At 38.2% G+C, this 26,342-nt stretch overlaps 3 protein-coding genes across 4 annotated transcripts; 2 read left to right on the top strand and 1 right to left on the bottom strand.

Moving 5' to 3' along the window:
• Positions 1-489: 489 nt before the first annotated feature.
• On the bottom strand, positions 490-14,618 carry LOC144643411 (uncharacterized). Of its 2 annotated transcripts, none has more exons than XM_078502664.1 (10): positions 14,441-14,618; positions 12,156-12,226; positions 9,599-9,867; positions 7,906-7,988; positions 6,995-7,118; positions 6,025-6,151; positions 5,324-5,376; positions 4,397-4,685; positions 3,013-3,104; positions 490-2,239 (listed from the first exon to the last, which is right to left on the bottom strand). In XM_078502664.1, the coding sequence occupies exons 1-10, from the start codon at positions 14,599-14,601 to the stop codon at positions 2,120-2,122; spliced, it is 1,389 nt and encodes a 462-aa protein (XP_078358790.1). In that variant the 5' UTR covers positions 14,602-14,618; the 3' UTR covers positions 490-2,119. The 2 variants fall into 2 exon arrangements, with proteins under 2 accessions (XP_078358790.1, XP_078358789.1); XM_078502663.1 differs by having other exon boundaries at positions 492-2,239; positions 7,906-7,991.
• A 523-nt stretch (positions 14,619-15,141) lies between these two features.
• On the top strand, positions 15,142-16,227 carry LOC144642204 (uncharacterized). Its single transcript, XM_078501185.1, has one exon. It carries the CDS (start codon positions 15,142-15,144, stop codon positions 15,802-15,804), a length of 663 nt encoding a protein of 220 aa, XP_078357311.1. The 3' UTR covers positions 15,805-16,227.
• A 2,288-nt stretch (positions 16,228-18,515) lies between these two features.
• Positions 18,516-25,944, top strand: LOC144641827 (nematocyst expressed protein 6-like). The gene is made up of 7 exons (XM_078500851.1): positions 18,516-18,612; positions 19,404-19,463; positions 20,394-20,582; positions 21,632-21,749; positions 22,802-23,040; positions 24,599-24,826; positions 25,346-25,944. The coding sequence occupies exons 1-7, from the start codon at positions 18,537-18,539 to the stop codon at positions 25,369-25,371; spliced, it is 936 nt and encodes a 311-aa protein (XP_078356977.1). The 5' UTR covers positions 18,516-18,536; the 3' UTR covers positions 25,372-25,944.
• Positions 25,945-26,342: the final 398 nt, after the last annotated feature.

The raw sequence follows: 26,342 nt of genomic DNA, 5'->3' as shown, positions 1-26,342 counted from the left end.
ATAGACCCTTTTAGGCAATTGCCACATATCAAAGTTTACTGTCACAAGTACCGCTTCCTGACCACCGCATCTACTGGAATGTCCACTAGAATGATATAGGACCCGCTACAACTAATGTCTGTTAGGTTTGATGGACGAAATCTAGAATTATTGGAAATGACAGCAGTCTGAAAGGGTGCAGTGGTCATTAAAACGGTGAGGTGGGTTAACTGGTAAAATCGGTGCAGAGTCAACAACGCCTATCTCTAGAAGCGAAAGGGTTTGTGAAAATACACAAACTGTGCAGCATGGCTAGAATGATGACGTCAAAAATGCACGAATGTTCACCATGAAAAGCTCAAATTCGAGAAGTAAGGAGCTACATAAAAAGAAAACTAAACGCTTCTGCGAATTTTGCAAATTTGACTTTCATAGTTCTTAAAGTGGAGTCTTGTTAACTCTTAATGGGTCAACATTTCTCCCACCAGCTTCACTTCCATTTTTACTCAAGAAAATAAGTGTTTACGCGTTTGCAGTACATTATATTTAACATGCCTGACGTTCCAACCATATTTTTCTATAAAAATGTTTATAAACAATACTCAATCTCAAGAGTTATAGGTGTCAACAACAGACCCATGGGTAGTTAATAGGCACGAGTGAAAGCCGGAAAAGGGCACTTTCCCTCACCAGTAAAGTGACAGTACAAAACACCAAATCATGATCTTGCTCAATATGCAATACAATATGGGTTATTTTCGTTAGTACAGTTTTTTGCAGATTTTTTTTTTCAGATTTCAGAATTTTTGTTAGTTTTTTGTTATTTCAGTAGTTAGTTAAGTAATATTCTTTTAGAGTGCAAAGCTAAATTTTCATTGCTTGCCCATCTTCGTCCAGATTTCTAAATCATTCCAAGTTTCTTTTGTTAAATTAAAACTTCGCCCTTTAGCAAGGCTGGAAATTTGTGTAATCTGCAACAGTACAGGTTAGTTGCCTGGTTACCACTGAATAATCACCAGGAAAATTCCTTTCGGAAAAGATGGCTGCTCCGATCAAGTAACAGAGTATAATAATAATATTTATACTCAGGTGAGTTATATCGTAGCTTGTCTTTTGGAGATTTTGTTCCTAAGGAAATAAGAGAAAAAATATACCTGTCCAAAGTAAAATATGAACACATATTAAACCTTCTCTCAATGCATAGCGCCATCTCTTCAACTAACAATACCGGGATAACAGCAATGAAATTTCTTCATTATAGAGTGATTTTACTAAACCCGTGAAATAGTTATTACATCTTTACTACTATTAGTCACTAATTTCATTGTTCTCTTTTGTTTATCATTACGCCTAACTGTTAGATATTGTTTCACACGTTAAATAAATCACCCTAAAAGATGAATAGTTCCTGTATATACATTGTATTGCACCGTACCCAGTCACCCTTTAAGCGGGGCATCACAAATTGTTATTTTAACTTCTTGTATTTCTCGTTTCTTTTTTTAATCGTATTTGTTTCTGACCCTTTTTCTCACGTAGGGTTTGCCAGTAATATTAAAGTAGCAACTATAACCTCTAAGTTGGTTAATTTTATAGTTGAGTATTTTGGTTGTTGTAGATTTGGATCAAACATGGATTTACAATAAATTATAGATAATAACTAAATTAGCACCATAGCTCTATAGTTCATGTATCAAATCAATATCGTGGGGAAAGGTTGCGGGCTGGCGGGAGGGGGGAGGGGGGAGGGGTAGAGGGTCTCTTGAACCTTCGCATTGTCAAGTTGACGAAGTCTTGGTCTTCCCTTTCTCTTAAATATCAAGCCGTCGCATTGTTTTATGGCGAAAAAAGTACAGATGAGTTTTTGTGTTTTGCGTGGCCAGGGGAACAAGGGCCCATGTTCGCTCGAGCTCCCCTTGATGCGTATTGCACTCTAAAATGCCATGAATTCCTCAAGGTGGACTGATCAGCAGTTTCGCTCGAACCATTCGGGCGCCCGCGTCGCAGATACAAGCCATCACTGTCAGCATTTTATGGCCGTATCGGTCGTGCTGTTCACCCGGCTTAATGCCTACAATAAAACTTGAATTGTAAGCGATTCGTTGTAGGCAAGGAGAGATAGACGTCCGAAGGGTCCAATCTAGAAGTTAATAACACCAAAGAGAGTTGGTACCATCCTTAAGCTATTAAGCTGAGCTGTTAGTGACGCTCCATAAGCCTTCACTGATCCAAGATCATCTTCTACTTTCTGTAGCAAGTTCTGCAACATGAAAAAAAAAAGTTTTACTAATTGCTGACAAATAACGCTACATTTCTTTTAATTATAGTTATGAAAAACAAAGGTAAGAATAAACAAACAGTTGTGCGAATAAGGTCAGTAAATCAAAATAAAGGGTAGTCAAGAGTCATGGTGGCTTCACGCATCTACAGTACTATATCAGGGTTCGTACTCTTTAAGCTTTTGAAATTCCATGACCTATTTTTTTTTTTTTGACTTACCATGACCTTTTCCATGACTATTCAAAGTTTTCCATGACCTAAATTTGACCATTTGTTTGTAAATTTTAAAAAATTATCTTGATGTCGGGTACGTTTCTACCCTTCTCTTCACAAAAAATAACCTGCCTAATTATTTTGTACAATCAATACCATTTTCAATGACTTTCCATGACCCACACTGATTTTCCAGGCCTGGAAAATGAAATCCATAAATTCCATGACTTTCCAGGCTTTTCACGACCCGTACGAACGTACATATACATGTAGGAAAGGAAAAAGACTTGAAAGACAATCCTTCCTTAAACTTTGCATGATCTTGAGGTGCGCACTTTGATGTCCACTAGCCTCGTTAGCCAAGACAGGTGTTTTTCATTAGTTACCACAAGTACATACATCTACATGCACAGCCATATAAGCCTGATGGGCTAGTGGAGGTTAAAAAAGGACGACCTACTGCACATGTACTAGCCCCGTCAACGTATTCGGACAACACGCCAAATTTTCACAAGTGTAATGTTCAAAGTCAAAACGTACCTTCAGCTCTTCCATTTCTTTGTTGAGTGCAATGCTCTCCTCCTGCGATGAAAGAACCACTTTCCTAAGCTCTCTCAGTTCAAGCTCTCTGTCTGCGAGGAAATTAATAAAGCAACTGATCTAACCACACTTAAAACAACGTTAGGAAAAATGGAAAATACAATGTCATGTTAGATTAAGAAATACAAACACAGGCGCGGGCGCAGAGAAACAAGTGCAGAACCCCGATACAACAAACCCCTTTATAACGAAGTACAGGGTTCGTACTCTTTTAAGCTTTCGATATTCCATAACCTTTTCCATGACTTTTCAAAAATTTCCATGAAAATTTGATCATTTTTCTTGGAAATTTTCGGAAAATTAATTATCTTAATTTCGGGTATTTTTTTACCCTTTTCTTCACAAAAAAAACCTGCCTAATTTATTTTGTTTTATCAATACCATTTTCCATGCTTTTCCATGACCCACACTCAAGTTTCATGATTTTCCAGGCCTGGAAAATGAAATTTTAAACTTCCACGACTTTCCAGGTTTTCCATGACCTGTTCTGCTGATGTCCGGTCTCATCCAATAAAATTCTAACTGTGAAGCGCATTGAGCTTTGTAAATGCGCTATATAAGCACCTATATCATTCATTCATTCATTCATTCAAAACCTGAAGTACCAGGTATTGGCGAATGATATTCTTCAGCTCGGCGAAAGTAACAGTAAAATTAATGAAACAGAGCCCAATATTATACACTAACAAACCCCAAAGTAATCTCCATTTTAATAGCGGAACACAGTCCACAAACCTAAATTTAGAAAGTTATCTACCCTGATATACACGTGCATGTGACAAAAAAGATGTCAAAATGCATAAGAGCTATACATGTATCTAAGCTTTTATTAAAGACTAGCAAGTGGTATATTACAATTCCTGCGTTTTAAAATGGTATATGAGCTCATATATCATTGACCACAAATATGGCAGCTCAAACGCTTCAAAAAAACAGCTGGGAAGCTCAAAAATTGCAATTCTTTGGGCGTTTTTAACAAAACAATTATTCCTCTTGCGCTTGTTGGATATTACATGTAGATTGTTATAGCCAACTCGGCGCTATGCGCCTCGTTGGCTATCTACCATCTCATATCCAACACACGCTCGTGGAATAATTGTTAAATATACATGACTTGTTATGGTTCAATTTTATCCTTGGTTCAAATTTTCTTTTCCTTTGTTTTAAACTTATTATTATACATTACTATACCCAGAAACAAAGAAAAATACAATTTGAACTAAGGATAAAATTGAACCACAACATATACACCAGTCTGAAGAGCCTCAGGCTCAAAAAATCTAAAAACCTGATCCTTAGTGGTCATATACATAATCATACTCACTCAAGTTTTGTTCCAAGAACCTCTCTGTAAACTGTGAGATGGTCAGCATTGATTCAGTTGGTATCAAGGTCGATCCAACAGTATCTGCCACAGCACTGCAGGGAGCTAGGTCAGGGCTTTCCTGATTCACAATTTTATCAGGGCCAGTGGCATTTTGTTCAGCTTCACGTTCAAACTCCCCAGTGAGCATCAGAAGGTGCTGTTTTCCAAAAAGATGTTCTTTTTTGTTGTGCTGGGAGCTAAAGAACTGGTTACAGACCCTGCAGTACAGTTCGTTAGAGTCATCTTCCTGGAAAAAATGTCACAAACAAAACAAATAATTGCCATACAGTGCACAGTACATAAAAACAAATGCACCACACAACAATAACAGCCACATTATTGTAGTCAAAATACATACCTCACATGAAAAGTGTTATCATAGCAAACAGAAAGATACAAGTACTGACAACCAATGGAAGCACAAGAGTTCAGTAAAAAGGTCCAAGAGTTTTAACTCCCCGTGACTCTAGATCTCGCTTGGCACAGGGCTCCCATAGCAGTAAACAAAATGGGACTTCAAACGGAACGACTTAATTTGACTAACAAAAGAGGGATCGAAAGAAACATGAGCCTTACGGCCAAAAACATCACAACAACACTAACTAGTCTTAATCAGTTTCAACCACCTGATTTACACCAGACTTACACCGTCGACTAAAAAACACTTAATTTTCACTTGACTAAAAAAATGACTTCTGCTCAGGTTGTCAACAGTCAGTCACCATCACAACACTTCTTTTCAGAACTACTGTTAGGTGGACAATCACGTCAACATTGTAGTAAGCTGCTGACACTCCGTGGTGCAAACCATTTACTATGTAAACCAAATGCACTAAAAATAATGGGGGCTGCATACATTAGATGCACCCTGTATGTCTTTCTTACCATTTGTTCACTCAACAGTAAGCTTGATGGCACTTCCTCTGCAGTATCCACCCCTGTAAATGGTGTAATGAAGTAAATAATTAAATGTGTTAGGTTAGCATAATACCGCACAGAGCATACATTTATTTGCATGTACTTAAGGGGTAAGTATGTTCTCAAATAATTATACCTGTAGTATTGACATTTTGTACTCATTTATAATCTGTAATGAAAAGGACATGTTGATACTTTACTTTCTACATTTACATGCCCACTGTACATGAACAGCTGCAGTAAATAGTTCATTCAAAAGGACAAAACATACGTTGTCATAATTACATGTATATGTCCTGTCTATGTAACTTGTGAAGTACAATTTCAGCAAAAAAAGCAACTAAACTTTTGTCAATATATTACTAAAGTGAACAACTTTACTTCGAAGTACCATTTCGGAATAATTAAGCTAAAAAATTAATGTTAACAAACATTCAACAATGACACATACATGTAGCCAATCAAAATGCATACATTGCAAAAAATTTATATTAGTCTGACTGTAAATGGGTAACAATTTAGCTCCACGAGATTTTCATGGGCTTTTCATTGAACTAAGATTGGTAGTGCAATGGGAAAGCCATGTAGCCAAATGCCAGCACAGATTTGGAACTTACAAAAATAATGTAACAAATAATTCATTTATTACTACATGATGTGCAGCTTACCAACAATGGTCTTGATTTTCTTTGCACTTTGTCTTTTCATAAATGCCTGGTATTGTTCAGACTGCTGGTAAATTTTTAGCTCTTCAATGTAGCGCTTTTTGTCTTCCTCTGCTTCATCCAGGTATTTCTATAGGTCCAAAAATGCCAATACAAAATTGAAATATAAACAAATTTAATACATGTATAAGTCCCAGGGGGGTACTCGGGATTTCAAATGACGGGGATGATCGAAGGATTTTTTTGGGTTTGTAATTTTTGACTCTGGGAATTTTTTGGGTAGAAAAATTTGGCAAGTATTTTTTTGATTGAAGTAGGGATTTTTTGGGGTATTACAAACAATCTAAACATTCGTGGTAGTGCCTTGGCTGTGTAGTTCTGCATATAAAGTACAAACAAACGTGTATTGCTGTTGATTTCTTGGGGGGTTAATTTTTGGTCTTGGGATTTTTTTCGGTTTTGTTGGAAGCCCTAGGGATTTTTTTGGGTCTTGATTTTTGCCCCCATTCGATCATCCCCGTCACTTGAAACCCAGAGTACCCCCGTGGGGTATAAGTTCAAGGATGTCGCTAAGGGCCGGCTGCCGGCTTTCACCGGCTGAAAGAGAACTTAAATCTTGATGAAATTTCACATGAAAACAGAGACTATTGTTAACTTTTAGATCTGCCAAGGCCAGAAAAGCCAGCTGGGTTTTTTGATGAGCCAGCTTAGTGTTTTCTTAGCTAAATTCCTGTAAGTTGACCTTTAATTTTCAATCCCAAACTCAAAAAATATTTATATAATATTAAATCAATTAATAAACTAATTCCCACACAAATCTTTTCACTGATAATTATTCTCTACCCAATCTCACTCTCCATCTTGACACTCACTCCAGACTTTTTATTCAAAGAGTCCATCCATGCATTCTCATAGCACCGGTATACAGCCTTAACCAGCAAGATTTGTGTAAATGTATTGGTATTCCTCACACCTGTTTCTCCTCTTGTAGAAGATTGCTCCACTCCAGTCCAAGTATCTTTGTTATTTCTGGAAACAGCAACTGAGGATGCTGCTGCTTCACTTCAGCTCGGCGACTGTTGATAAATCTCACATACCTGTGCATCAATAATCAACACTGTACTTAAGAAAAAAATATCTTTCTGTATTCAAAGTGAAAAAGAAAACTCCCAGGCTATCAATAAGGGCCATTACCCATAACACCTGTTCTGGCTGAGTTAATTCAATCGATCTTATGGGTAAAGATGTTGATTGGTGTTTCACTTGCATACAGAGCGAAATGCTAGTCAGGTTATACAGTGTAACTTCAATTTGTAGAGACTGTTTAAACCTTAATGACCGCCCTGACTCAAAACTATGTGATCATGAAGTTAACCCAAATTTGCTACACATTATGGCTTCTTTAGGGCCAAGAAGTCAGGTATCATTCTGATAAGATATACCTTTTTCTCATTAATAATTTATTTTTTTTGCTTTGTTCGGTACTGTCATTGCTGTTATTTTATTTCACTCAAGAGAAAAAAAAAGAGATCTAAAGATACTTGAGAGTTTACAGTTTGTTTCTGGCAGGCATGAGTGTAGATTATTATTATTATTATTAAGTTAAATGTAACATGCATTGTACACTGTCTTAAAGAGTGATCTTGCAGGAAATACATTGTAATATTGATGTGTGTACACTTATTAAGTTTCATGTTATCCTGAGTCAGCAGAAGGAAACATCAGTGGGATTTGTGAAAAAAACAAAATTAGCTTGTTTCCAAAGGACCCAGCCATCACGTGTTTAGAGCCAGAGATTTTATACTGTGTGTACATGTACACGTGTATACTGTTTTTACCATTTACACATAGCATAAATACATTATATAATGAAAAAAAACTCACCCAGTAATTGGGGCTTTTGGCTTATTCAAATCTCCAAATTCTTTCTTTCTTTTTTTGCCCTTGGGCCAACCACCTTTTCGTTTCTGCTATAGAACATGTTAAGAGAAAAAATGGCTGCATGTTAGAAACATGGGATGTAACATAAAACTGAGCCTGCAGGGGCGGATCCAGGATTTCAAAAGGGGGGGTGGATGGCAGACCATTAGGGTCTAACCCTAACCCTAACCCTAACCCTAAGTGGCGGCAGACGGCGAAACGTGGCGTAACAACAACCAGACATGAGCGAGAGCTAATTTTTCTTTCTTTATTTATTTTCTATTTCAAATAAAGTGACATTTCGAACTTTTTTTACTGAAAAATGGGGGGTGGATATCCACCCTATCCACCCCCCCCCCCCCTGTATCCACCCCTGGCCTGTAAAGACAACACTGTAGACGTAACACACTTATTCAATAATTGATACAGCGTACAATGTAATTTATTGTTCAAAATTCAGGGCCGTACCTAGGATTGTTTGTCTCGGGGGGCAAATTTACAGTTGAGCCACGTCATTTCCGACCGTCAGGGGAAACAAGAAATACATGTAGTTCTAAATCTTCTTGAATCCTTATGTCTCCTCAGGGAGAATAGGGCCTTAGTTCTAAATAGCCAATAGTAAAAGCCTGTCTGAATTGCAAATCCAAGGGAAATGGGTCTTAGCACGAAATAATGGGGAATTCTAAATAACTGAATTCAAATTACCAGGGTCCAACTGTATTTTGTTAAGTATAAATTTTATAAGGAAGTTAACTACAGTATAGCTGCAATACATGAAAATGTAAGTACATGTACAGTGTGTACATGTATAAACCTGGCAAATTTCATTTTATTGATATACAGTACACTTGTAGCTTGGAATTATTACCAAAATTGTCTAGCCTTTGTACATGCAGTTACATGCCAAATAATAACAATAATTGCACTAGACAAAGTATCTAATGCAAATGCAACAACCTGACTGGTTGAGTAACTATAATATCAGCCGTTAGAGGTACTTGTATACAAGTTTATGCAAGCTCACAATAATTTATATGAAGGTTTTTCACTCTTTATAACCCATAATTGAAAATTGCCAAAAATTGAAAGTTTTTTATTGAGAATTTGCCTAATAATAATATAAGATTATTTGCTATCAATTTTTTCTATGAGGCGACAGTTGATTTCGCCTGCAGCATAATTTCACATTCTACTTGTAATTAATTTTAAACAGGCTAAAAAGGGATAAAGAAGTTCTAAAAGTTCTTAAAAACAATGATACACTGATGATGACTTTAGAGTCGAAAACAATTTGTTTTTAAGAACGTTTATAACTTTTTTTTATCCCTTTTTTTAATAGCCTGTTTAAAATTATCTTATTGAGCAACATTATGACAACTACTTGTAATTGTTACATAGAGGCAACCCTCCAAGTTAAGACCATTTACATGTAAGTTGTCATGGCGACTAAAACCTTGTAGCTGGTGACTAATTAAACCAATTAAACCAATCACTGGCCGTAGTATATAGTAAAACCAATGCAAATGCAGATTATTTCTGACACTCAAATTAAACTTGCTCTAAATCAGTCAGAGTACATGTAACTTGCATGTAATTAAAGAAAAATTATTAAATTAAAGAAAAAGTTCTCAGTACATGGAAGTGATAACTTAATTACCTTTGGATCACCAAGAGTACTGCTTGTTGCCCCTTCAGCTAACACTCCACCCTCAGACAAAGAACCTGAGGAAGGCTGTAACGCAACATTTATTGTCAGCTCATTTGGATCACCGACATTTGGCGCAGCGCCTGTGACAGACGTGACATCATCCTCACTGGTTAAGTCAGTTTCCTGTTGAATTGAATCAGCTTGCTGGGACTGCTGAACAGCAAACAGCTGGCTCTCGGGAACTGTGACAACTGCTACTTGACTGTTGAGCACTGCACCTTAATTTGGTTTAAAATTTGGAAAAAAGAACAAAGTTAAAAAAAAGCAGATGTTTCAAGTCAGTTTTGTGAGTTTCAAATTACCTTGTTCATACACCATATTCATGTGCGAGTGTGGCTTCACTATGAAAAAGGACAAAGCAAAGTATGGTGAATTGAAGAGTACAGTGTCTCTTGTACAGACTGTAATTCTTGAAATAAATTGCCAGCTAGAAAACCTGGGATTCCAATAGCAGCTAGTCATCAAAACCCAAGAATCACTTTCTAACCAAAGAGATATTTCAAGAATTTACAAATACAGTGTACTACTTCAACTCACCATACTTTGCTTTGTTTTGGTTCGAAGTGAGGCCCCACTCGCCTCACTTTGAATTGATGTACTCGACCCAAATTCTTTCGCACAATCAGCCATTGATGAATAAGGTGTATTCATGTACAGGCTATTTTTTCCATACTTTTTCCAAACCATTATTAATTTTTCTTTGACATTAATTTCCCATGATTCATGTTTATTGTCACATCAAACAATGGAAAATGAAAAATCAACTGAAAATGGTTTGAACCACAACACACATTGAGCAGCCTGGGTTCAAGCCCGGACTGGGGTCATTGTGTTGTGTTCTTTGGTGGTACATGTAACTCTCACAGTGCCTCTCTCCAACAGGAGTACAAAATGGGTGCCCATTATGAACAGTCAAAATGTTGCAGGGCACAATTGCCATAAAAAAATTAATGCATCACACTACAGAGACCAGGATAACCTGATCCTACCTGAGTGTTATTTTTAATAATTAAATATTATACATTGAAGAACACTGTTATTGTGCACTGTGCATGCATGTACACAATTCATAACTGCTTTTTCCAGCGAAACCCAGCTACCAAAGTGCTTACATGTATTAACTAAATATTAAGCAACTGGCTGTGGCGCCATCAACTGAAATCAAAGCAGGTAAATCAAGCGGCAACTCTGGCAGCCAAACCGCTCAACTGCGTTTGCGTTGCTGACCTGGAAGCTGGCATTTCTAACGTTAATCGATTGAATAGGAAATCTTGGAAGGTTTATTACAATTTGGATTGAATGCGTTTTGACGGCGCGGCGGCGGCCGGTGACATTCTTTCAAAAGATAATATTTACACGTTTGTCATTTACACTTGTTTGTTATAAATCTTTACTGCAAATGTGAAAGAACCCTTGCGAGTATACGAAACTTTGCATGTTGTTCAAGGAGTAAGAAGTAAGACCTTCGCTATTTACACTCATAAACGATACACATCATACAAATTTGTAGTTACATGAACGAAAACTTGTTGAGAAAAAAAACATGTCGGCGAGCCCACGCAAAGTCAATGCCGAATATCATTAAATTTATCCTTGCGATTGATCGGGTCGCTGATTGAGCTTGCCATTGCTTCATTTAATTTCTGTTTTATCATATTTGACAACGCAAAATTTTGTAGACAGAAATCTTTGATACACTGTACATTTACAACATGGCCTCTTGCAAGTAATATATTCCATACTAAACGCTTCAGTGATTCTCGAGAGAAGCGTCTCGTCTCATTTTTGCGAGAAACGAGATGAGAGGTGGTAACTTACATTTGAGCGGTACTGTACATGTAAATGTACATCTCAATTATCAGTATCATGATAAATATTGCATTTTTTGGTCCAATTTTGCCCTTGGTTCAGTTTGTTCTTATGTAGCAAAGAACATGTTTGCCAAATTGTACCAAGGGTAAAATTGAACCACAACATAATTACACATACACATGTTCATGTATGTCTTCATTATAGCTGTTGCTATTTTTGGGTTGGGATTATTTTGTTTGTCTGATACTAAGTCAGATAAGTCAGTGAATTTGACTGGATCCCAGCTACACTGAATAATAGAAATACAATCATGTAGCTGAATATAAACAGCTAAAAAAAAAAAAAAAAAAAAAAAAAAAAAAAAAAACCCAACTTATTTTCTATATAATAAAAGGGTATCGAATGGCCTTTGCGAGCATGCGAGCACAGCATTTTTCTTTGCAAGCACAAGCATTGACAAAAGTTAGCCTTGCGAGCAACAAGCACTATGTCTTTTCAAAAAGCTAGCTCCACTTAAAACCGAGCATGTGAGCACTTGTAAAAATATGCTAAAAATATCGACCATGAGCAAACAAGCACCCACTAAAATTTTGCGAGCATTTCGAGCAGAAGCCTAATTTTGATGGACCATTCATGACCCCTTATAAACAAAGTACAAATGCAATGACATGTACAACATAGAAATTACGTGTACCTGGACAAGTAAGAGCACCACTTGAACTAACAGCAAATGTTGCCACTCCATTGCCTGGTATGGTAACACTCCTTAAACAAACAAACAGACAAAAAATTATAATGGGGAAAATCATATATTACTTTAATTACAGACCTGTGATTAGCCTCCAACGCAGTCGTTTTAAGGGGCGATCGTGTTTCACTCCTCCCACAAATGCCTGCTTAACCGAGGCCAACATTCCTTTCCGCCCGCTTAGCCAATCAGATTATATTTTGACCAACTAAAATCCGGAAGGTTGACCTTGACCCCAAGATGCTCTTTGAGGGACGAGACCAAACAGTTGATCAGAATTGTTAGCACTGTGTGCTTCCAAGTTTAGGATGTTTCGCTTCATTCAGATGAAAACAATTTCCGAATTTTCTGGCCACGGTAAATCGCTTGTTTATCAAGCTTGTCCTTTGATGTTCGAGAATCTTACCAATTTATTGGCTCCGTTTTGATATTGCCATTTGAGAAAATATATTTGCTGCGTGGTTCATTTATTGTTTAATTTTTTTTTGCAACCCTAAACTTGAAGGATCGTCAAACTATCAACTGAAAGAATACAAACCTAGCCTTTTAATTTACACAACATTCAATGTTTAGAATCATCCAGGGGCAAGTTTTACCAAATATAATGTAGTCACTATTTCCAAGTTCTATGCATTTGTCAACTTGATCGGTTCATTGCTGTTTTGCTCTCTGATTCATTGACTCGGAAATAACATACTGTAGGTATCTTCTTTGAAGCAATTCAGATCCACAGTGGTGATATTTTGTTGATGTTCTCACAGATTTCCAATTCAACGAGGAGAGAAAGATCAACTGCACTTTTCCCAAAACTGCTAATCCTTCCAGCAGATGACTAGGCAATGCACAAAAAGAAATTGAATTATTCAAATCGATGACTTTTCCCGGTGTTTTAGCCACTGTAACATCAGAAAGGAATGTTGGCCTCTAGTCAGTTAAGCAGGCGTTTGTGGGGAGGAGTAAAACACGATTGCCCCTAAAAAGGACTCTGTGGGAGGCTAACCTGTGATTGGCTTAAATGTAGTTTGAAATTTGTGAAAAGACATACTGCATATTAATGATGAAGTCTTGTCTTTAAAAAACAAGTTTAGAGTGAAAAAAAAAAACTGGTTTTCACTGCCACTCAGTACTGTGGAAAACTTAATGACTGTCAATACACTGGATAAAAATGCTATAGTTTCTGTAAGCATGTATGTATTTACAACAGTTCTAAAAGATTTGGGATGAATAAAGTATGAAATTGTCTGTAGGTAACTTGCTGCAAAACTGGTGATGTTTTTGCACGTGAGCATTTGTCTACAGCAGGTGGTGGATTAGGCTCGATTTCCGCCGTATTCTCGGGTCCGGTCTTCGTTCCTCCCACCGCGGGCTCATTTTCCCAAAAAGGCGGCTGGAAATCGAGCCTAGTGGTGGATGCAACAAAACATTTCTCAATAATTCGAAGAACTTTCTTCAAAAATTCGCGAAAACAAAGAACAAATTTTGTTTGCATAATTATTTTGTGGCTTGTTTGGCTCGGCAGTGGATGTAAGAACGAGAAATTATTGCATTGTGCGTTATTGCATTGTGCGCTAAGTCTTTGTTGTGAAGATTTAGTGGCTCGTTTGGTTCGGCAGTGGAAGTCTCTGGTGTTTAGATTTAGTGGCTCATTTGGCTCATTTGGCTCAGCAGTGGAAGTATTCGGTGTGAAGATTTAGTGGCTTGTTTGGCTCAGCAGTGACTACCGAGCAAATGAGCCACCAGATATAACCATCTTCAAAAATGGCCATGTATTCTGTAGTTATGCCAAATTATTTTAAACTGGTCACCACTGAGTCTGCCCAAAATAATTAATTACTGAGTACATTTTTCTCTCAACAAGCCACCAACAAAAAAAATATTACTAAATCAACACTGCAATTAGTTTATAATTAAAACTTGGTTTATGCTTTGCATGTATATATTGTGGTTCAATTTTACCCTTAATACAATTTGCTACATGTATATTCCTTTGTTTTTGTGTATAGTATTAAAATATAAAAACAAGTGACACGATTCAAGTTGTCACTGTAAAAGTGTTATCTTCAGATTGAAACAGATTAACCCAGGTACATGTAGGAAACAAATTTAACCAATAAACCAACTTGTCCTAAAATTGTAAATTTGTTCTTACAGGGCATTTAACCTTTGCAAGCCTTTTGTTTAGCATTATCCTACCAATAATCGATCTACAAAGGTAATAACACAACGCGTACCTTGAAATATCTGAGTAATTTTGAGTCACAACAACCTCCGCAAAACAATTGACTGACGATGCAGCCGTTTCAAAGCTTGTTTTATCTGCATCCGATTCCTGGTTCGAAGAAAACGTTGGCATAAAACTCAAAGCTGTCACTGGCGAGTTTACATTCTCCATTTTGAAAGCTGCATAATGGTCCCGCACTTACTGTAGCCAGCGGCTTAGCACCTACGTTGTGTATGAGGCGTGTCACGTGCTCCACGCTGAGCGCCGGCCGGGCTCTAAGCAAAACGAGGATCCGGGCTCTGTATACCAACTCCCCCCACCCCACTCCCCCCACCCCATCCCCCATCTTTGGCACCCTAAAAAACAGGCTACCATTTTATGAAGTCAAAAGTAATAGAATACAAGCAGAAGCCCATATGTTTTTGTCGTTTCTGATTGTGTCGACTCTTTTAGACAAACTCCTTAAATTGTTTTCTTTGCGTGGTGAACTGGTTGTTTAATTAATTTTCGCACATGTCAACAAACAGTTTACCCCTGTGGGACGACCCTATTGTCGGTTGACTAAATCGTTAGCACTATTAATCCTGTTTTCTTAGAGACGACTCTATTGTTTGCGCCTCTTTTGTCACCAAGTAGAAAAGTATAGTTTAATTTTGCGTCAGGCAAACAATTATGTCGTTGGAGCTTCTGCAATGGCCAGATAATTGAATGATGCCGGAGAGCAAACTTCCCAGGAACACAAAACAGGGACAAGAGAATACATGTTACTCTGCTCCGAGTACGAAAGGTGAATTACAAAGCAAAAGTGCGTCGAATGCAAAACCATTACGCGTGCGATTTGTGTTGCCACAAGGAGATTTAGAACAATCTGAATCTCACACCACCAGCAAGGAAATAATTGCTTTACCCACACTTCCATCTATTTGTGAGTTTACAATGTTCTCAAGCAACCGGCCACCAACGAAACCTGAAAAACAGGTGTCTCAAATCCGACCGCTTACGAAACTTCCACCGATGTATAGCAACGCAAGAGTAGGAGGTGCAGGAGACAAACTGGGAACCAACGACGGCGACGGTAGTGGACTAACAACGCTTAAGAAAGCCGCAGTGGCGAATAAAAGGGCTGTTACATGCACCAAGCAAGACATTCGAATGGAAATAAAGTGTAAACTGCCGGAGGACTACAGGGATCCCACGTACAAAGAAACCAAAAAGAGAATTTGGGATTGGTTGAAACAGTGTGAAGAACAACAGCCAACTTATTTGCGTCGAGCGAACGCTTTCAGGAAAACAGTTAATTTCGACAAGTCGCGATCGTCTGACGACACGCAGTGCAAAACATTTCAGTTAACGTCTCTAACAGAAAGGATTTAACTGCATGACATTCAAGTTAGTCAGTGTCAAATGATATTGGTATACACGCACTATTTTTTAAAGGGTAGTCATACAAAATGCGGCATAGAGAAGAAGTTCTATTTTTCACAACATTTTGAAAAGACCACTGATTTAATGAGGATACAGTTCAAAACTGCTCCCAATTTTTCACTGGTTATGTATACGTAATTCCAAAATGTGATTTACCCACTAGAAAACCGGAGAACAGAACAGTTTTTCTGTGTCGAACAAAGGAAAAACTATAAGAAATCTGCAAACTGCTAAAATCTGTAGAACTGGGTAATCGAAGTTCGCCTAGAACCTACTGGATCAGAGAACGGGGCAGAACTCAATATACATAGATATAGAAAAATGTCGAAAAAGCTACAAAGGATGGCTGTAAAGCTATTTCACGCGGTAGAATTTAGATTAAAACCTGCCTCAGGCAGTGTATCAATTAATATTTTGAATCGTTATTTGTTCTTTGAATTGCTTGCCCGTCAAGTGTCGTGTGTACATCTAGGTATTGTTAAAAGATACTAAATTTTAAATTCTCCAACAGTTGGAACTTTAGCTGTCTAAATTAATTTGTATTCTAGTTTTATTCATGGCTACGCGTTGCTCATAACGAAAGAGAAAATAGGAATTAATTTACTTGGTTAAGGAGCAACTCATTTGAGAAGTCAGATCGTGCGATGATTGAAGGAGAACTATATTCAAGCCTGTAGGGTGGGGGGGGGGGGTTTCGAGGGGTTGGACGAGCCCCCTAAAAGTTTTGAAGTCGACATTTTTGGGGGGTTGAAAAGACATTTTTTAAACAAAACCATCAAAAGACTGTGACCAGTCCATTACATGGACGACTACCTTCCTTGCCAGGATTATCGCAGGACGCCGCAACATTTTAGCACTATAATGAATAGTTTTAATCTTTTGGATTGGTTAATTGATGTTCGTCTTGCTTTTCATCCGTGGCGCCCACTACAATCAGAACTGGCGTTAGTTGGCTGGATAAGCAAGCATGCGCATTTGTTGTTTTGTGGATTTCTGGACAAAGCTCTAAGTCTAAGACTGTGTAAGCATTGCAAAATAATCCTTACCAAAATTTCTGAAAGCTATAGAATTACCCCCGGGAACAAACGGATATTCTGTACTTGCTAAGACATGGAACATGTTCAGTAGTTGTTTTAAAATACATAATTGTGTAAAGTGTCAGATAATTCATCATTCTTTCAATTTCTTGTACACTAATTCACCCTGCATGTAATTTTAATATTTGTGTTTTGAAAACTGTCTAAATGCACACACTCATTTCTGAACATTTCAGAATTTTTCTTGAATGAAAATAATTTTCCGAAGAGCTAATTAAGGAAAATGCATCCCACCTCAGAAATGATGTCTCTGGTGCTGACACCAAGAGGCACTTAAGAGAACCTAAATTTGCAAAATCTCCTAGGGGGGCATGTCCCCAGACCCCCCTTGAGGCTCGAGCCTTCGACGCTAAAAAATACCTCCCAACAAGAGAGGATCTATGAAGTGTTTATTTATTCTTTTCGATTTACTGAGAGCTGTAGAAAGGACAGACACAAAATTTCCTCCCCCGCAATTTCTCCCACATTAAACTTTCAACCTGTGTGCATAGCTGGTCGAACAAAAGAGAAATGGCCCCTAAACGTAGAGATAAAAGTGTAATAATAAACTTTAAGGGACCTTAACAATAAGTACCTAGGCCTCTTCATGTCTAATTTATATTTGGCAAATTCACACAATGAAAAAATAGTACTTGGCAAACATTGAAGGGCGCTACCTAATACAATATCTCACCAGTCGCTAGGCAATATCTCACCGCTTCTTCACAAATGCAATAAACAAATTCTCTTTTGTGATTGAGGTAAAACATCTGAGTGCACATCATATCTAGCTAGTAATAGTTATAAACATAACCAATATTGCAGATTAGGTATCCAGCCAATTTTAGCAAGAATTATCGCCGGGCTTCCATGCTGCATCAAGACGAAATTATACTTTGATAAGTCTTTAAGATCTCGGATGTTCGTTTAACAAGAAAAGACCTAGCCCCGTTGTTCAAAGGGTAGATAACGCTATCCACCGGATAAATTGCTATCCGGAGGATAGCGAAGTAGGTTTTGTATGACAGTTATCCACTGGATGCATAGCGATTTATCCGGTGGATAGTGTTATCCACCTTTTGACAACAAGGCCCTGAAGGTAAGATATAAGAAAGGAAACCCGGATTCGCTTTTGTATGGTTTTTTTATTTCCCATATTGTTCTTGGAATCTAATAGATATCTGAAAACAAATAATCTCATTCTTGTCAATCAAATTGGAACAATGGATGAATATTTAGATTATTAGGTAACGAGAAAGTACACAGTATAAAACTTAACTAGAACGCAAACTGCGACACCTTGGTATAAGAATAGGTCCTCACACCGCTAAACTGCAGTGAATGAAATAACTCGTTTTGCTGTTGAAATCATTGTTCGGTTTGTAGAACAATACAAATTACTAGAATGTATTAAAAAAAGTGCTTTTGTTCCGCGTGTTTTGATTATCATGATTTAATTTGCAAATAAACTGTCAGCTTTTTAACCGGGTACCTGAATTCTTTGTTTGTATGCATTCACTAAAACTTGCCATAATACAGTCTTGTTGAATAGCGAAGTATATAATATCGTCGCGACAATAGTAACAGAGCCGCTCTAGGAACACGATGCTACATTTAACAACTGCAGCAGTCTTTACCACGTTAGTTCTTTCGGCTACACTGGCTCTCTCAGCAGATGATGGTAGGTTTGAAGAGAGAATGGTTTGATAAATGGACATTTAACCATAGAAGGTTCCCATAGACAACTCATTTTATTTAAAAATCATAATACAAGTTTCTCCTGTAAAAAGGAGAAACTTACTTCTATTAAGGTGCTGACACCAATGGACATGTCGTAGAGATATGTCGCCCTGGGGAGGAGAGGAGGGGGGGGGGGGGTATTTTATATGGGGAGGCTTATCCCTGAGGTCCAAAGCCGTACCTTTTTATATATTATTTCTAAACGAAAAGGTGACCTTTTTATGCACATACCTTCGATAAAAATCGTGACCCTTACACATATAGCCTGTGTACAGCGGAGCGGGACGGCTGTACACAGGCTATTACACATAGCCACAGTAGGGATACTGCTTCCTGCTTCTATTTGGTCTGTTCAAGGTATTTGGAAAGGCTCGTGTAAATACCTTGAAGCCATTTTTCCCTACCCTTTTCTATTTTTTAACATATAAAATGCCAACCCTTTTTTGTAGCTCCAGCCTGAAAAAGGCACCCATTACGGGCGGAGCCTCCTCGTGGAGACCACTATAGGGAATTACCATGATTAACCCCCCCCCCCCCTTCCTCGGATGAATGTCGCAGCAACATGGAGCAGAGATATTTAATCACTACAGGTACATACACGAGGAAACGTAGTGGGGACATGTGACAACGGCACGTCCCCTGACAAAATATTAGTATACATGAGCGCTGCAACTTTTAGAGGGACAATGGCATATTTTCAATATATTTTTATGTTGGTCCATTCACACGTAGATGAAGATATTGAAGAATCTGATCCCATGATGTTTGAGCTGTACGACCATCAAATGCAAGGTAAGAAAAATAGATTACCAAAGTCCTAGTATTCTATAAATAAAATCAACTAAAATTGTTCTGGGAAACGTCAAGTAATATTTCACCTAACCATATGTCCGTCCGTCCGTCCATCCACTCGACCCGACCACATGGATCCACCCATCAATTCTGGACCTACTGTCTACCACAAACGCCGTTCATATATGTTTCACTGATTTGTCTTCGCTTCTGCACTCGTTCGTTCGTTCGTTCGTTCGTTCGTTCGTTCGTTCGTTCGTTCGTTCGTTCGTTCGTTCGTTCGTTCGTTCGTTCGTTCGTTCGTTCGCTCGTTCGTTCGTTCGGTCGTACGTTCGGTCGGTCGGTCGGGTCGTTTGTTGTTTTATTTTATTTCGTTCCTTTCAGTCCATCCTCCACTTATTTCTTCATCTTCAACTGTTCCAGCTCCATTCACTACTCACTAACAACTGTAAATTTTTGTGGCATACACACAGATGCACTCTATAATTATAATTAGCAACCCCGAAAACTCGTTCCCAGGCGGAAAGAAGAGAGATCATGGGAACAAAATTATAAATAAAGTCACGAACTAACGCGAAAATAAAATTAGTGAAATTAAAAACTTAAATGGTGTAAACATAGAGCGGTTTTTACTTGAGTGTCGCAGTCCAGTGAATCATTCAAAACTCTGAGCAAATACATGTAGCCGGCGCGAAGAACGTGAAAACGTGCGCGATTTAAACCAATCACTGAACGAAGTGGAGCAAGTCCAAAGCAATTCCAGTATACTTTTGATGCTTAATCAAACATTGTCTTACAGTCAGCATTGTGGGTTTATATTACTTAAAAATTAGATACATACTGACACGTATGATTGAAAACTGCAGCTAGTTTCTCTGCTTATGCTTTTGTTTATTATTTTTTTCTTGGCATTTGGGGTGGGCGGAAAAGAAACATTTGGAGAGTTAAATCTTGGAAAGGAATACTATGAAGGCGATGTGGTATTGACGAAGGAGCAAGGAAACACAATCCAAAAATTTTGGCAAGACGGTAACTTACAGGGCAGAGATTTGGCACCGACGGGCTTTCGACGACTTTGGCCCAACAATACCGTACCATACACCATAGCAACACGAATGCGTAAGAAGAATTAACTATATATATTAAAATAAATACCTTCATGCAAGTGAACGTTATTTATTCAGATGTATCTCATGCCATTAAAGGGGTTATGTTACGGCGAGGTTGTGATGCACAAACCGAGTTATCTTCAAGAAATAATGGTAAAACAGAAAGGAAATATTGTTATGATAACACAGAATACAAGTGGCAAAATTGAAAAAAATGGGCTAACTTTTTTCAAGTGCGCCCTCAGAGACCGTTTTCTCTTTTAAGTGTTGGTAGAATAAGTATTTAGTTTTAGTAGCAATAACTTGAATTCAAATGGGGGTTAGAGCTCACGAATCACCTGTAAACCATTACTTAATGAATGTGATCCCGTGATGTGATAAATAAAGCCGATGATAAAAATAAAACTTAAGGTAAAAGCTGTTAAAATTGATGCTAAACGTTTTCGATCTGTTCGATCATCCTCCACTTATTTCTTCATCTTCAACTGTTCCAGCTCCATTCACTACTCACTAACAACTGTAAATTTTTGTGGCATACACACAGATGCACTCTATAATTATAATTAGCAACCCCGAAAACAGATCGAAAACCTTTAGCATCAATTTTAACAGCTTTTACCTTAAGTTTTATTTTTAACCTTTTATCGGCACTCTGATGACGATCGAACAGATCGAAAACCTTTAGCATCAATTTTAACAGCTTTTACCTTAAGTTTTATTTTTAACCTTTTATCGGCGAAATGTATAAAAGCTGATGATGATGATGATGATGATTTGAGTGCACTGACTTTTGTCTTTGTCGGTATGAATTTAAAAGCATGCAGGTATATCAAAATGAGTACGACCCTGCAACATTAACCAATTAAACAAAGGCCTGCTTGCATTGTATCTAGTTCACATCCGATAAATCATACTGAGTTGTAGCTAGTTGTGTATGTCATGATATAGAGGTTTTTTGAAGCACAAGCAAGATGCAAAATTTGATACAATGATTACATAGAACCTTTTTTTAGAACACCTTCCCTAAAATTAAGTTGTTTTTCGTGATTGATTTTGCAGGGGAGGAGAGTCTATTAAATATTCGTGCAGCTATTAAAGAGTGGCAGGACAAGTTGTGCATCATTTTCAAAGAAAGACAGTACGAGGAGGATTATATCGAGTTTGCATATGAAGGAGGGTGCGTGTAGAAATGTCTTTGTAATGAAGATTTGTATAGAACTTTACTGCTAGTACAGGCAGCGACACAAAAAGAGGACACCCAGAAAAAATATTTATAACCATTTCACGCCAGCTAATTCGCCGTCCAATCTAGCTTACAATGTAACGCTTCCACTGTAGTGAATATCCCACACGTGGTAATATAAATGCAGTGGAACCTTAACGTCTTAGTCTGTGTTCGCAGGCCGCTAAACGTGCAGCCTAGTTTCAATGCTTCTGTAACTTTCACTGAATTAACTGAAGATCCCACCCACTCTCGTTATATAGGTAAAGTAGAACCCCGGTAACTCGAACTTTCGAACTCTGAAGGGAAACGAAAAACAGTTCGAGTTAGCGGGGTTTCGAGTTATCGGGGTCGATTGAATATTTAATTTTCTAAGTTAATAATTGATAGTGTACTGATTTTTCAGCACTTCAATATACAGTACAGTGCAAATTAGACTTATCTCGTCAGAAACTCTAACACGATCATAAATTCTTACGATAAGAGTGGAAAATGGCTATCAAATAAATGATCTGTTCGTTGCTCTAATCATCAATGGGCAACCATGGCGAGTTGCAAAAACAGGAATTCGAGTTATCGGGGTCAGTAAATTTGACCCAAATTTTGATCAAGGGAAACGAAGTTTAGTTCGAGTTAGCGGGGTTTTCAAGTTATCCGAGTTCGAGTTAACCGAGTACAAATGACTGGAGAGTGAGTTCAAATCCAAGGGAAATTGAAGTTAGTTCGAGTTAGCGGGGTTCTACTTACATGTATCGGTTTCCATGCACCGACTCATCCTTACAGTATACGAAAAGGTATGCGGCAGCCATACACCTCCCTTCGAAGAACATTTGATGCCCCATTCGACAGTACTTGGGTTACAAGGAGATGTTTGTTTAACTTTTGAAACCAACTGAAATCGGTTAATCTTCACCACACAGTTAAGGATATATACATTCTCTGAACGAAACAATTGAATACTGTTTTTGTTCAATTAACACTAGCACCTTGCGTCTATCCCCTTCCAGGTGCTCCTCAAGCATTGGCCGTATTGGAGGTCGTCAAGTCATTTCTGTTGGCTCTATCGGAACCCAATACACTGACACGTCGTGCAGGTCGCCCACGCCATATGGAAGCAACGTGACGATCACGTGCAGCAAAGGAAGCATTTTGCACGAGATTGGGCATGCGCTTGGCTTCCACCACGAGCACAACCGACCTGATCGTGACCAGTACCTCACGGTAGTTTGGAAAAACGTAATGCCTGGTAAATAGAACATGCATGCATGCGATTGTTATTTTTTGTTATGAAAAATTAATTTTTGGATCAGCTGCAGTCGTTAATCGAGTGCCGCCGTTTTGAAAAAATCATTTAAGGAGCTCACCAGCAAGCTGTAAGAATGAGAATGACTAATGAGGAAAAGTACGTGCTCGGACTAATCTCGCAAAATTTTATTTTGTCTTAGGTACTTTTAGGGGTTGGGTGGCAGCTCTCGCGAGGTATCGCGTAAATGGCTCGCCACCCGAGCGACAATAGAACAAACAATAGGAACAATCCCCCAGCCTCCCAAACAGTAGCAACTGCTACACCAGAGGACCAGTATAGAATTACAAGCTCATAAGAGCTGCTGCACTTCCGACTTCCTAGCGAACGTTAAATACGTTCGTGTTTACAAACTGTGAATCTGTTTTGGGCTCTCAGGTTGCATGGAACGACAACGAAAACGCCTGCTTTCAAAAGTCTCTGTACGGTCTTTTAGAGGCTTTATTATTCTCTGTGCGACAGATTTTACTTCGTGTACCGAACACAGATTACGTAAAATAATAGAAACAAATGACAGCAAACAATATTGATTAGAATACAAACTCACAAAGCCGGAAATTCGGAGTATTTCTCATTGTGATCGTGTGTTGCTGTCATACAAATCTAGTCCAGTTCTAGTCCAGTTCCTGAACTCTCTCTTACGCGCGCCTTTATATAGGGGATGTAGAGCGGGGGTAGCCGGTAGAGTTCAGGGACTGGACTAGGCTTAAATCGGGCTTTTGCCGGTATGAAATTAAGGTCGGGACACACTATGCGACAAGTTGCAGCGACAGGTCGCTGCGACGAGTCGCTCCGTGTGTACTGCTTAAAAACAAGTCGCTGCGACAAGGTGTTTGTTCGGTGCACAAACAGCGAATTTGGAAGGGTGGGAATGTGAACACTAGTTTTTTTTTTTGTTTTTTTTTTTGCTTTTTTTTTTTTTTTTTTTTCCTCCCCCACCAAAAAGTTTACCAATTCAATACGGCGATAATACATGATGCTCTCTCATTGGTTAATTTATAATTTGTTGCAGCAACTTGTCGCAGACGTGTACACACGCTGCGACAACGCTGCTTTCGCTCATTTTGTCGCTGCGATGTGTCGCATAAATTCAAACCAGTTTAAATTCGTGCGACACATCGCAGCGACAAAATTTTGTCTTGTCGCAGCGACTGGTTTGTCGCAAGAATGCACCATGTCACACGAGGCAACATGTCGCTGCGACGTGTTGCAGCGACGTCTCGCCTAGTGTGTCCCGACCTTTAAAGTTAGCAGTGCACGCAGGACAATAAAGTTGTAGTATATATACTACAATAGGCCTCTTTTTCTTTATCAGATAACCTTACTATTGTCTCTAAAGACAAAAAAGAAACCCCATACATCTCCGATATGTATAAAATCGGTCATATTCTTATACATCAATTTAAGTTTTGTATACGTACCATCTCAGTTTTCATGCTTCATGATCTCATTACACCTGTATTAAAATTATTACAATTTACATGTATGTACATATTCACAGGATGCAGAGTTCATTTCAGAAAGGAAAGTTTTATGACGATTGGTTCTTTGGAGGTCCAATACGACTACAATTCAGTGATGCACTATGGCTCTTTCTTCTTTACCCAAGAGAGGGGTGCAAAGACCCTGCGCACAAAGACTAAAGGAGTACTCATTGGACAACGAGAGAGGCTTAGCGTTTTGGACGTTCAGAAGGGACTATTGCTTTATCAATGCGACAAAGACAACGGTGAAAATGTTATATTCTGACAAAGTTATTTACCTTTTATAATGTTTATGGTATGCTAGACTAATTATCACTGCCGGAAACCCATGGGTTTCGTTATCCGAGAGGTCGTTAGCGAAGAGGAAAATTTAGGAAAGGAAGAGGGAGGGAGGAGGTATAGGAGGTACTTATGTGTTAGGAGGAGTTAGAGCGCACGGCGGGGGTAGGCAGGGTAATAATATATGTTTTAGACAGTCGGTCAAATAGGAAAGGTTTGGTTCGGTAAAAGTCTGCGTGCAGACGGCACATTCGGCTGCAACGCAGACTAGTTGGGTAACAAATCGTCAAACTCAGCGCAAAAATATAGATCGATAAAGACAAAAAGGGACCGCCACCCTGTAAATATGATTGTTAAATAGTCCGTCCACCCACCAGAGAGCGTGAAATTCAGAGCGAGACGCTAAAATCCTTGCGCACCTTATATAACGATTACTCTTCAATTACTATTTACATTTGTTTTCTTTATCTTTTAATTGTTTTCAGGTTCGAAAACGGAGGAACCGAAGTGACCAGAAGCTGAGAAATTAGATGTCTTACCATAACTGAATGCATGTGAAAAGCAAATGTCAACAGTGAACTATTCACAAAATGAGGGATCTGGACAACTGACAAAGGGCCCTAATTTTAATAACTCAACTGCCATTGAAAATGATAAAATAGTGTACCGACTTCAACATCCTCATTAACAAAGACAAACAGCTACAATTAGGACCAACATTTTACAAATAAACAATTTTTTGCACGGATACGGTGGCTTACATACGTATATACCAACTACCTTATTATAGGAAATTAACGCGTCATGAAATTAACGCGAATTTCAAACATTCGCGTTAATTTGGGAGAAGTCGCGTTATTTTTTGTTAACGTTAATTTCCGCACCGTTAATTAAGTGGAGCGTTAATTTTCATTACGTTAATTTCCATTATTTTGGCCCCAATTTCGCGTTACATACACTAACAGTCCAGACATTCTTGACTCCAAGGAAAAAGAATTATTTTATCTGCCACTATCATTAATACCGGGAAGAACGCTCAAAGTGGGAAAAGTACCACGAAAAAGGTCTTCGTTTAAGAGTAAACGCCCACAAGTGTTCACGTGCAAAAATACAAACTTGTTCGTTTCCTCTACGTCGCGTAATATCCTTCATTTTAAAATGAATACCCAGACAACTCTTTCGCGTTCACTTCCGTTATTGGGAAGTTTTTTCTTTCATTCACAATTTATCGCGTAATTTATACCTTATAACCAAGCCTAAAAAATTCTCGATCTTGATAAAACACGCTTTGATTTCTCTTCGTCAGCTAGTATAAGAAACAAAATTGTTGTTATCGAAAAATAGTTTAGTGCCCAGCTTTTTAACAATGAATATGTCACATATATTTTAGAAAATAAACTACCCGGAAAATATCAACAACTTAGTTGAACTATAGGCTTACAACGATTACGCTGACAGGATAACGAACGTATCCAGTCATTT

This window comes from Oculina patagonica, chromosome 2 (genome assembly GCF_052425735.1).
Source record: "Oculina patagonica isolate OP01 chromosome 2, crgOcupat, whole genome shotgun sequence".
Classification (NCBI taxonomy): Eukaryota; Metazoa; Cnidaria; class Anthozoa; order Scleractinia; family Oculinidae; genus Oculina; species Oculina patagonica.
The sequence above is the reverse complement of the archived record's forward strand: the minus strand, read 5'-3'. Positions and strand labels throughout refer to the sequence as shown.